At 39.7% G+C, this 12,960-nt stretch overlaps 1 protein-coding gene across 2 annotated transcripts in view; it reads left to right on the top strand.

The window, feature by feature from the left end:
• Positions 1–8,509, top strand: part of Hspa4 (heat shock protein family A (Hsp70) member 4) — a 39,755-nt gene extending 31,246 nt beyond the window's left edge. For both annotated transcript variants that reach the window (XM_047555606.1, XM_047555607.1), the window contains 6 exons: positions 644–796; positions 1,853–1,978; positions 2,644–2,751; positions 4,488–4,607; positions 6,012–6,173; positions 6,358–8,509. In XM_047555606.1, the coding sequence (XP_047411562.1) occupies positions 644–796; positions 1,853–1,978; positions 2,644–2,751; positions 4,488–4,607; positions 6,012–6,173; positions 6,358–6,561 (873 nt within the window). In that variant the 3' untranslated portion in view covers positions 6,562–8,509. The remainder of the gene's footprint in view (positions 1–643; positions 797–1,852; positions 1,979–2,643; positions 2,752–4,487; positions 4,608–6,011; positions 6,174–6,357) is intronic.
• The last annotated feature ends 4,451 nt before the right edge of the window (positions 8,510–12,960 follow it).

Here is a 12,960-nt window from a genome sequence, read left to right as displayed (position 1 = left end):
CTACTATTTTAATCTTTAATCCTTGTCTCTGTGTTTATATAAGAATGGAAGAAAATTTTTCTTTTTTTTCCCCCTCCTTTTTTTTGCAGTGTTGGGAATTGAACCCTAGACATTGACATGTTGTTAGGAAGTGCTCTACCACTGAGCTACATCCCTAGCCCTAAAAATTTAAATAGTGATCATGTGTTGATAGTGGGATTGAAGAAAAATTAGTTGTGTATATGTTCGTATTTTGTAAAAATGTATTTTAATGTATATGTTTAATTGATAAATACATAAAACAAAGCTTACTATCATTAACATTTTATGTATAGCACGGTAGCCTTAATTAAGTATGCATTGCAGTGCCACTGATCTTTGAAACTTTTTATCTTGCAAGTCGAAACTAGTCAGGAGAGGTGACTCACACGTGTAATCCCTATTACTTGGCAGGCTGAAGCAGGAGGATTATAAGTTCAAGGTCAGTCTCAGCAACTAGCAAGACCCTGCCTCAAAATAAAAAATTTAGAGGTCTGGAGATGTAGCTTTGGTGGTAGAGTGCTCCTGGGTTAAATCCCCAGTACCCACTGCAAAAGCAAAACTAACTTTTGAAATTTAAGTTAGTTTGTATATGTTTTGTTCTTAATAATTTCTGTTATTTCAGACCTCTCAAGCTGGATTGAAAGACAAAAAGATGGACCAACCACCTCAAGCCAAGAAGGCAAAAGTGAAGACCAGTACTGTGGACCTGCCAATTGAGAATCAGCTGTTGTGGCAGATAGACCGAGAGATGCTCAACTTGTACATTGAAAATGAGGTGGTTATTTATAGTTTCTACAAAAAATGAGCTAATGAATTAATGTAACCATGGTGTTCAGATACTATGTCTAGTGACTATGCATTTTTGGTAGTTTGAATTTTGACAAAATAATTTTGGATTTTTTTGGTGTAAGAACAAGTTTAAGTAATACATCCTATGATATACCAAACTTCTTTTATGGTGATATTAACATGTCTTTTTTGCTAAAAACTGTTGTGAGATGCTTGATAATGTCTTTGGTTTAGGGATGTATTGTTCAAATTGGGGTATATGTACATTTGTTCACTGGAGATTGGGATGTTTGAGGTGGCGAGCCATAGAATTCGGTTAATAGGAGAAATCACATGGCATTAATAGTAGCACTATTTGCTTATTTCTTCTGTTGTGAGTTAGTGTGAAAACATGGCAGTTCTTGTTAAGATGAGTGATATGTGATATTAGATCCTGGAGCACATTTACTGAATTCATTGGGGTTTCTTATTATGTATCCCCTGGATCTCAGAAGAGTTTAGTTTTATGAAATATTTAGCGTTTATATAACATGATTAAATTTGATTTTATTGATATTCCATAACAAAATATCAGAATAGGTTATCTAACCCAAGTGGGCTAAGTGGGGATTGAACTGAAGATTACCATTGAACTACATCCCTAGCCCTTTTTATTTGGAGACAGGGCCTCACGTAAGTTACTGTGGCTGACTTCAAACTTTCCATCCGCTTGCTTCAGACCCTGGGATTATAGGCATTTGTACTGTGCCTGACAGAACTAGTTGTTTCTTAAAGTTTTCTTGTCCTGAATGGTTTTCCTTATTTTTGTGGAGTATCTATATCTTAATATTTCTGTTGTTCTCTTTTTCTAAAGTCACCCACAAAACTCTGTCTTAATGATCTTCAAAATTTGTCAAGGACTAGTCTTCCAGCTTCCTTTGATTGGGGTGATTCACAGAATTAAAAGGATTTTGAGAAGAAGGGATCTCTGTTCTTAAATTTTATTGGTATGAAAGAGGAAATTGCCTTAGTTGTCTTAGTATCTAATTTGTATTGTTCTCAGGGTAAGATGATCATGCAGGATAAACTGGAGAAGGAGCGGAATGATGCCAAGAATGCAGTAGAAGAATATGTATATGAAATGAGAGACAAGCTTAGTGGTGAATATGAGAAGTTTGTGAGTGAAGATGTAAGTGTCTGCTTCAGTGTGTTACTCTGTCTTCTAGGAACATCTTTAAATGTATTAGAAGGGAATTCTGTATCTCTGTGTGTGCAACAAAATTATTAAAAATATTTTTCCCCCAAGGGTACGTAGTTAAATTTTGTATTTCTTTATTATTACATTATTTCCCAAAGATGAGCCTTTGTGCATCACTTCGTAGGTTCTTTCATACCACTCCACTCTTCCTGCCCAGTACTGGGGGAAATTGAACTCAGAAATGTTAATACTTCTGAGCTTTTTATAATTTGAGATAGGTTCTCAGACTTACAAGCATGTGCCCCCCTATGGCACTAGAGATTGAACCCAGGTGCACTGTACACTCAGGGGCTCCCCCCACCCCTGGCTTACAATTTTTTATTTTGAGGCACGTTCTTAAGTTCCTGTGACTGGACCCAAACTCGAAATCTTCCTTCTGAATTGCTGGTATTATAGGTGTCCACCACTGTGCTTGGCTGTGTAACCCCTGTACCTGTGAAGCAAAAAGCATCTGCCATTCTTATTTTCTATGTACCCCATCTCCCTCCTTTTTTAAAACTTTTTAAAGCAACTGCCAGATATATCAATGCAGTTTATGCCACTGGTGTTCCAACTGGTCTTTGATTGATCTAACTACAATTATTTTTTATCTGTAGGATCGTAACAGTTTTACCTTGAAACTAGAAGATACTGAAAATTGGTTGTATGAAGATGGAGAAGACCAGCCAAAGCAAGTTTATGTAGATAAATTGACTGAATTAAAAGTAAGTGATTCTGAGAGCAGAGGATCCCTGAGCATTTGGAGTGTTTAAGGAGGATAGTTCAAAATGGGGAAGAGAGCACAGGCTAAAAAACACATTTTGAAGAATTGTATATCCTTGTGACTTAGGTTCATTATAATCTTTACTTTTAGAGCCTTATAGTAACAGAATAATTTTTCTGAAAATTGAGTTTTGACTTTCAGTGTTTTTTGAAGTTAGATATTTAGTGTATTCTTTGGTGTCAAGAGATACAAAGACAAGTAAGATAAAGTCCCTATCCCAAAGGCATCTACTATGCCATTTCACATATAATTTTGATTCTTTTATTTATTTATTTTTGATACCAGGAATTGAACTTTACAACTGACCTGCATTCCCAATCCTTTTTATGTTTTTTTATTTTGAGACAGCATCTCACTTAAGTTTCTGGGGCTGGCCTCGAACTTGTGATCCTCCTGCCTCAACCTGCAGTAGCTCGGACTACTGTGTGCCACAGTGTGCTTGGTGTTCTTTTGATTCTGATAAAAGCAAAATGTCTGTTTTTGTATTTAAAGAAACTAATTGTTAAACCTTAGGTTTGAAATATAAAGAACTATCCAAAGTTGGAGACCTTTTGTTTAGAAAAGGATACAAATGCACAAGAATGAACTTTGTACATATCCCTTTGGCTTTAGCTCCAGATTACTTGGTTTCTTGTGGAACTGGGCCATTACAATCAGTCTTTTTAGTGAAATTGCTCAAGGGCAGTGTTGGTAGTTTTATATCACCGTGGCAAGCATAGTCAGAGTGCACATGAGGTCTTGCCCATTGTGTTTTTTGTTCATTTTCTTTGTCTTCTGGGAGAGATGTCGAACACATGAAAGTAGAAACTAATAGCTTTAGCTCTTGGGGCTAGTTCTTTTCATCTCTGTTTCTTCCACTCCCACTTATTTTGAAGCAAGTACTCATACTCATGGTTTGGATTGTTTGATTCAGTAACATTTCAGTGTGTATTTAAAAGAAAATAGAATCTCATTCTGTATCATTATCCCACCTAAAAAAATTTCTTAAGATTACCACAGTATTCCATTTCTAAGTTCCATTGTTTCATACATGATCATGTTTGTTAGAATCAGGATCTAAATTGGTTGATACGTTTCGCTGGTATGTCTCATAAATCTGATTCTATAGTTCTCCTTCCACTATTCTTTTTTCCCTTATTTACTTGATGTAGAACTGGATCATTTGTCCTATAGAGGGCAAACCCTGCCCCCCCCCCGCCAAACCAGTCCCCTTCTGAATTTCACCAATTTTCATCTATCTCTACAGTGGTATTTTCATTATCTGGTAAAGTGATGGTGGGATCTAGAGGCTTCATCAAATTCAGGTTTTGCTTATTTTTCATTAAAGCAACAACAACAACAACATTATTTTTGGCAAGTAAACTTCCTATTTAGTGTGCATGTCTATTAGGAGGCAAGTAATTTTTGGTTGTTGTTCAACTGTGTTTTGATGATTAGGGCTCTGGTGACAAATTTATGTTGACTCTACATGGGACAGTGTTGAAGAATATTCTCCTATCCAGTCTGAGGCAGCCTAATATTTCCAATGGTGTGGAGAAACTTATGTAACTTCTGTATTTATATACATTTATACACATAAATGTACTTTAACTCATAATCAATGTTAGTCATAGTAGAAACAATACAACTCTGATAATTTAAGCTTCCCTATGAAGAATTTGTTTATTCTTTTTTAAGAATTTAGGTCAGCCTATTAAGACACGGTTTCAGGAATCTGAAGAAAGACCAAAATTATTTGAAGAACTAGGGAAACAGATTCAGCAGTATATGAAAGTAATCAGCTCGTTCAAAAACAAGGTATTTTCCCCCCTTTCTTTAATCTTACTTACCTTGGTAGAGTCACAGTTTAAGGCATTTTACATGTGAGCTTTTCTCTTGTTCTGAACTCTGATTTAATGATGTTTTCTTTCATTTTAGATGTTATTATGTAATGTTTCATAGAATCTTATTAAGAACCGTAGGGTTTGCTGCTTCTCTTTAGTAGGTAGAATCTGGACTCAAGAAGTATTGTTTAATTTCCTTTTCTTACTGTGAAATGCATCTTCTGCATTAGACTTAAGTTGCTCTGTCCTGGGACTGGGGTTGTGTAACTTAGTGGTAGAGCACTTGACTAGCATGTGTGCAGCACTGGGATCGATTCTCATCACCACATAAAAATAAATAAATAAAATAAAAGGTATTAGAAAAAAAAGATGCTCTGTCCTGGTCTGAGAAGACATCTGGATTGTGATTGTATTGGGCAGATGTACTACCTCAACAGTAAACTTCTTAAAAGAGTTTTGGAGTACTATATGATACACACTAATAAATAGCCCATTGAGTCCATATAAGTGGTTGTATCAACATTTATAAGTAACTTCCAGCTTCTGTAAGCCTCACTTCCTTAAGCAGGACTCCAGGTTAATTTGGGACAGCTGAGATTCAAACCACAATCTGACTCCAAATTTGCATTCTAACCTTACTGTATTCCAGATTCTTCCATTTATTTAATTATTTACTTACTTACACTTACTTATTTTTGGTGGTAGTAGGGAATCAAATCCAATGCTTCATGTGTGCCAGGCAAACCGTTTACCACTGAGTTATATCCTTAGCCCTACTCCAGGTTTTTGATGTTTTCTCAGTGTAATAAACTTAAAAGTGGTATATTGGGCTGCCTTTTTTTTTTTTTTTTTAAATTAGTTTTTAGTTGTAGATGGACACAGTACCTTTATTTTGTTTATTTATCTTTATGTGGTGCGGAGGATCCCCAGGGCCTCACACATGCTAGGCAAGCCCTCTACCTTTGAGCTACAATCCCAGCCCTTGAGCTGTTTTTTAAAAAAAAAAAAATTTGTTTGCTTTGAAAGATTTCCTTTAAAAGTTGATATTTCATTGTTATTTTTGTTCCAGAGTAGCATGTCTAAACCTCAGCTTCCATTTCTAGTGTAAGTTTACACTGTAAAATTATTTTCAGAAGGTTTTGCATAAAACATGCACCTGTTTATATTAATGAAGCCTTTTAACTGCCTTCAAATCCTTTTCCTGAAGGTTTAAACAATTCAGATTTTTTTTTTCCTTGAATATTTGTCATCTACTAGGGCTAAATGTGCTTCATTTTTCAAAAGATGGTAACTTTTTGAAAGATGGTGAAAGACTAGGCAGTGTTTGGTAGGTGGGTGTTATACCTTGATACTTGTCTGACTTACCTGCTGGTTGTAGGAGGACCAGTATGACCATTTGGATGCTGCTGATGTGGCAAAGGTAGAAAAGAGCACAAATGAGGCAATGGAGTGGATGAATAACAAGCTGAATCTACAGAACAAACAGAGTCTGACCATGGATCCTGTCGTCAAGACAAAAGAGATTGAAGCTAAAATTAAGGTAATTCGTGACTTCAAATATTTAAGTCTTTCCTTGTCAACTTTGTTAGTATTAATAGTCCTGAAGTGACATTTGTCATCACATTTTAGCTTTTGGTTTGGGGATTGAGTGAGAAAGGGTGAATGTGGGTTTAGCGTGTCATGTAAAATTTGGTAAGAAACCAATTTTCTCTCTTCCATTCTAGGAGTTGACAAGTATGTGTAACCCTATAATTTCAAAGCCCAAACCCAAAGTGGAACCTCCAAAAGAGGAGCAAAAAAATGCAGAGCAGAATGGACCAGTGGACGGACAAGGAGATAGCCCAGGCCCTCAGGCTGCTGAGCAGGGTGCAGACACAGCTGTGCCTTCGGATTCAGACAAGAAGCTTCCTGAAATGGACATTGATTGATACCAACACTTGTTTATATTAAAACAGACTATTATAAAGCTTTAAGTTGTCAACTTTGTTCTAAATATCAACTAGAGCAAGTGAATACTGGAGATTTCTTAGTCAGTTTTTAGGGAATTTTGGGGGGGGGTGGGGGATATAGGTAATGTATGGAGCATTTTGACTTCTAAATAGTTAGATACAGAAATTAAGTGCATTGTATCTTTTTTCATAATGGTACTATTTAGAAGCCCAGTTAGTCTTACTGAGCTTATGCTTCACTCCATTTATGTTTAATCATGCTTCTTCAAAATAAGTTTGTTTTGGAAAGTTGAGCTACAGCAAAAGCTAAAACTAGCTATCAAGCTGGCTTTTCACTATGACATTTATGGTAGGACCTCTAACTATGCTTCAAAAATTGGTTGTGGACATTGCCACAAAGACTTTCTGCCTGGTGTGGGGTTTAGGGTGGGGGCTCCCTCTGTTCCTGAGCAGACCAGAGCATGGCCTGGTGTGAATTAATGTAGGAGAGCAACAAAGGCACACCAATCTTCACCCTTCCCCTCTACCCTCAGCCCTGCCCTCTTCCCTCCTTCTAAGGAAAGAACTCCCTTTACAAATGGCATGTGCTGCTTTTGGGAATAGAGAGCCCCTCACTGGGAGCAAGTTGTAAACAGAATTTTAGACTTGGAGATGCTTCCTTTAAAGTTCACTAACACCCTGAGCATCAAAGTCTAAATAATTTTCTCTTCAGAAGATGTACTGTTAGACATAGGCATGGTAAATTACACTGAGGAATTGATCTTGCTCATTATGGCATTTAAAGATTTGTATCCTGGCCTGTTTGTTGGTGAGAGATGTTCTGTGTAAATTTGAGGTATAGTTTGAACTCCTAGGACAAAGTTAAAAGTTATTTTTGACTCATACACAATCACTTGTGTGTTAAGTGTTAATATCTGTCATGAATCTGCCAATTTGTACGTGTTAAACAGATGACAGATCATTAAAAAAAACGAAGATACACTGGATTGTACTGGATGAGTCTGAAACAAATGAGTGTTAAACAATGTGCCCAATGTTAGAGCAACACCTCCTTCAACCAATGTCAGGAGCACCAAAGCATTCCTCTGACTGTTCTTTGGGGGTGGTGTGGATAGGAGTGAGGCGTTTGGAAACTTCAAGGGGAGCCTGTATTAGAGGCCAGAGCTGGTTCCTCCTGCCTATAAACTGTTACAAGCTTTGTTGGTTATGTTTTGTATCTTTGTAATAACTGATATTCTGTGTAACAGAGTGCCTCTCTGTTAGTTTTGGCTTATGTTGTTAGAACCAAGACTATACCTTGCATAGTAGGAATAAATTTCTGTCGGTCTCTGTGCAGAAAGGTTTTTAAGTGTTAGAGCTCTAAAGTGCTATAGAGACAGACGATTGGAGAGGAAGGGGAAGTTCGCTTATGTTGGTGTGTAAGCGTCCCTCACAGCACCAGGACTCTGTTCCTAAGGGCACTGGAGCCCTATTCCTAAACTATGCTTTCTCCCTGTCCTGCTGCAAGAGTTCCAGCTGACCTGCTGAAAGGCCAGTAGCTGTTTGAAATGCTGGTGCAGGATTAAGTCAACTCTGATGTAACTCAGTCCTTAATGGCCATTTCTTCTAAACATTGTGTGTGTGTGTGGGAAGGGTTTGGGTGTTGGGATGGGGATGGATTTGAGGTTTAAAACTAGGAATAGGATGGTATGGTCTGCTTGCTCTCTGTTTAGATAGGCTTTAAGACCAATTCGATTTACATGGAGGCAGGCCAGAGAGTGGTAATTGATAACTTGTGTGCAGACAAGCATTTTCCAGGTTGCGTTATCCAAATTTGTTAAACTCCAAGTCACATTCTTACACTGAGAAAAACATTCAGTAAACATGAGACAAGTTTAGGAAAAAAAAAGAAAAAAAAAAAAAACTAATAAAAGAAACCTGTCTTACACTCAAAGGAATGGTTTTCTTAATTTCATAATGCAGGTTGCTCTGTGTGTGTGTGCACGTGCTCCTGTGTGTATCTGAGTTTAAAAAACAAACTTCTCTTGAGCAGAGGTCTCTTGGCCAAATTCCAGTTAACTTCTCTTGGAGATCTCTGCCCTGAAGACTTAACAGTCAAATGGATGGGAAGTTGCTTCTTTTCAGTTCTCAGTTCTCCCAGTTCAGTATCTCTCATCTCCATCCTAGTTCTCCTAGTTCCTATGATGTATATCTTGCCCCTGCAAGTGGGCCTTGTTTGAGGATTTTGACAATAGCAGAAGGTAGATGATGGTGCATTAAGGTAAGTGCTAGGACTGATAGAGAACCTGTCCAAAGAAAAGTGCTAGCCCAGAGTCCGGGTGACTGTTGTGTGTCACTGGTTGGGTGTGCGTGTGAGCTGTGTTGGTGTATGTTTGTGGGGTGGTGGTTTGTGTGGAAAGGGGATGTAGCCATCAGAAGAGAACCTAACTATATAAGTCATGAGCCATAGATGGGAAGGGGTCAGGTGCCATGTTTCGTTGAATCAGGCCCTTTAAACTCCTGGTTCTACGGTTGTGCTAGGAGCAACTGACCCATCCAGGCCTGTTCCAGTCACGTGCCTTAAACCTGTCTGGCAGGTATGGTTTCCTTCTGAAAATGTCCTTGTGAAAAGATAAGCCCTTGGTAGAGTGAGTGGGAAACCTGGGTCAAGCCAGCAAGTGGTGAGCAGAGCAAAGCTGTCTTACAGGAGGAGGGACACCAGTGTCTGCATGGTGCTGTGGAAGACGGTGTTGGGGGGCAAAGCCAGGCCTGGCATGAAGTTACACAGTAGGGTCACTTAAGCTCACTGTGAATGACTGAGAGGGCTTGGTGAGTATCCATGCAGAGGCACTGGACTGGTTGCATGTGGAGGACTTTTCAAATACGACAGTTGGCTTTGGGGGAGTTGGTGGGAAGGACAGATTTGAGTTCTGTAGGTCAGTGAGGCTGTTCACATTTTTAAACAGGAGTGGCAGGATGTTTCAGGAAGCTCCTGGAATGTGTGTAGAAGGAGATAGGCTCAGGGAATTTGGTGGTGTGGGCTTTTACAATAGTACACATTTGAGGAGACAAGCCAAGCAAATGGGGAAAAAGGTGGTGTATTTGGAAGAGAGAATATGTAAGCCCATCTCCCACTCAGGTGATAGAAGATGAATAGTAGTTACCTGGGGGTAGTGGAGAGGCAACATGAAGCTGGCTTCAGGGAACTGATGATGGCCCTTGTTTTTTTTTTTTAAGGTGGTACTGGGGATTGAACCCAGGGTCTCATGCATGCCAGACAAACATTACCACTGAGCTATACTCTCTGCATGTTTTTAAATTTTTTTTCTTGACCTTGGTAGACAGTACATTTGCTGTACCTTAATAATTTTAAGTGATTTTAATAGGTGTTCATTCAGTTTTTACACAAGGAATGTAGATATAAAGTGCACAGCCTCCCATGTTTGGAAAGAACATGAAATACATTTTTCACAGAAAGCCGGAAGGATGCTTCCAAATGAAGTGATGTCCTCTTCAGGGTTGGATTGTGTGTGGTTTCTGATTGTATATTCTTGCTGCTGTATGTTTTCTAAGATTAACAAGCATTTAGGAATTTTATAATTTTGAAAAATTAGTGTAGGGACTGGGGATATAGCTCAGTAGTAGAGTGCTTGCTTAGCATTCATTAGACCCTGGGTCCAGTCCCTATCACTATGAAAAAATAAAATTAGTTTACCAAGAATAACTCCAAGGTTTCAAACCTGGAATAAAAGATGTGATGTGGAGCTTTAAGTCTGTAGGGACTGTGGGAGACACTGGTGGTAGTTTGGATGAGAGTGAGAAGTTGTACAGGATGGAGATGAGAGATAATGAAGCTCCATGTGGGCGTGGAAGGTAGCCTCAGGGCTGGAGCTATCCTGGTTTAGGGACTGGATGGTGTTTGGATGTGTCAGGAAGAGGAAGTCGTAGCTTTGCGGGAGAAGGAGCTGCGGAGACATTGGAGGATGGGAGGTTGAGGCAGCAAAGTGGCAGTGGCCAGTATGGTTAGGTGCCGAGGAAGTGGTTTCAGAAGGGTTGGAGTTTGGTGGACTTAAAAGGCCGGGGAGATAGCTCGCTCAGTCAGTAGAGTGCTTGCCTTGCAAGCACAAGGCCTTGGGTTCAATCCCTGGCACCGCAAAAAAAAAAAAAAAAAAAAAAAAAAAGGCTTGAGGTGAGCCCAAAGCTACTGGAACTGTACAAGAAGTTTGACCTTGTGGAAATGGGGAGCCAGTTTGGGGGAAGGAGGTTGGGCAGTATCCTGTGCTCACAGTAATGTGAACATAGAGATTCTTACCACTAGTTATCTCAAGACCATTCAAATCAGTCTTGGAGTGCCATCTCTGAATGGCTCTTGCCTGGGGCATTCCTGGGATATTACCTTCAAACCTGGAATGAGCCCGTCTTTAAGAATTGAATGCTATTATGGGGAGCTCAAGAAGTGTAGAAATGGGGTGACTCCTACCCCCTCCCCCCCCCCCCCCGTGGCTCTGGGGATTAAGTCTGCTCCACCACTAAGATACACTCCCAGCCCTTTCTATTGTTCATATTGTTGAGACAGGTTCTTGCTAAGTTGCCTAGGCTGGTCTTGAATTTGGGATCAGCCTGCCTCTTTAGTTGCTGGGGCTACAGATGTGTGCCACTGTACCTGGCTAGTAAATGATTTTGGGGGGATGGGTAATGGTAATTGAACCTAGAGGTGCTGCTGAGCTATATCCCCAGTCCTTTTTATTTTATTTTTTTTTACTTTGAGACAGAGTCTACCTAAGTTGCTGAGGCTGGCCTCAAACTTTTGATCCTCTTGCCTCAGTCTCCTGAGTTCTGGATTAGAGGCGTGCACCACCACACCCAGCTAGTAAGTGACTTCTTAAGCATAAGTTCAAGAGGGAAAATGAACAAGATGTTCAATTAGGAGCAACATATTCAGGAGAATAAAGGAAGGTGTATGTTTTAGGGAGACCAGGGAAGGAAAAGTCTCCAATAGTATTAAATATATAATGCTTTACTGACTTGCCCAATATCTGTGGGCAAGTTCCAGGCTAATCCTGATCCTTAGTTCAGTTTTGGTACATCCTGGCAGGACAGGGCAAATAGAGGATGTTTACTTCTAACCCTTCAGTGGAATTTGCAAGGTTCAAGCCTAAAACACAGAGTAAATAAGAGAATATAGGAAACTGTGTTTGTCTTGGACCTTTTCCACTAGTTGTGTCCAGGCTTACATCCTTTGAGGGCCAGATGGACCGTTAGATTTGGAGTCCTGGATCAATGGAGGGAGAGAGAACACTTAAACTGCTTTTCTTATCACAAGATAGCAGGCCTTTATCCACCACATGCTGAAGGTCTCACACTAATTGCTTTTTTCTACATGCACTTTGAAACTTTGAAATATCCAGGTCTATTATTTAGATTAGACTTAGCTAATGCTTGGGGAAGAAAAGCTGGAAACATTGGGAAGACCCTCCCAGTAGCTCAGCTTCCAAGATGTAAATCCCAGTATAGTATCCTGAGGATGAGCTGGATGAATAGACGCCAGAAAACAGTGGTCCCAGTGATAGGGTATCCATGCCAGTGTGGAGGTTTCTAGGACCGGAGTGAGGTTGCCATGAGGAGCAAGTGAACTGCATGGGATAGGTCTTGAAAAATGGAGAGGGCCCAGGCAGTGGTCAGGGGAGTCTCTAGCTGGGTGAAAGTCCTTCTGTGACTGGTCCTGAGTCTCTACATCCCATAACTGCAAGGTGGACTCCTCCTTGTTTCCAGCTGCCTTCCTGCAGCTCACATGAAACATGGAAAGGAGAAGGCAGTATTTTCAGTGAGGAAAAACCAGAGCATTAGAATTCTTGAAATCATCTTGTCCAACTCTCTACCTTCTGGATGCTGGTGAACATCACAAAGCTGGTAGATGGCAGAGCCAGGAATCTTCATGTCAGCAGGTTTCTGAGTGTTACCCTTCTGGAAGTTTGTGTGACTAGAATATGGGACTTTTGCTTTCCAAAAATGTGTGCTGAATATAGCATTACAGTAGTCCTCACTTATTTGGGGGTGGGGGTTAGGATATGTTCCAAGACCCAGTGGTTGCATGAAATCATGGGTAGTACTAAACCCTATATGTACTGTTTTCCTGTACATATGTACCTGTGATAAAATCTTCAGAGACAGGAAGAAATTAACAACGATACCCAGATAGTTGATTTGATCTTACAACCAGATGGGCAGGTAGTGTTTACAGCATACATAAACTGGGCAAAGGGATGAGTCACATTCCAGGTAGGATTGAATACGACAGTGTGAGGTTTCACCACACTACTTAGAATGGTGTGCAATTTAAAACTTATTTCTGGAGTTTTGCACTTAATATTTTGAGGCCATGCTTTACTGTGGGTAACT

This window comes from Sciurus carolinensis, chromosome 6 (genome assembly GCF_902686445.1).
Source record: "Sciurus carolinensis chromosome 6, mSciCar1.2, whole genome shotgun sequence".
Taxonomy (NCBI): Eukaryota; Metazoa; Chordata; class Mammalia; order Rodentia; family Sciuridae; genus Sciurus; species Sciurus carolinensis.
This window is presented reverse-complemented; position numbering and strand designations above follow the sequence as displayed.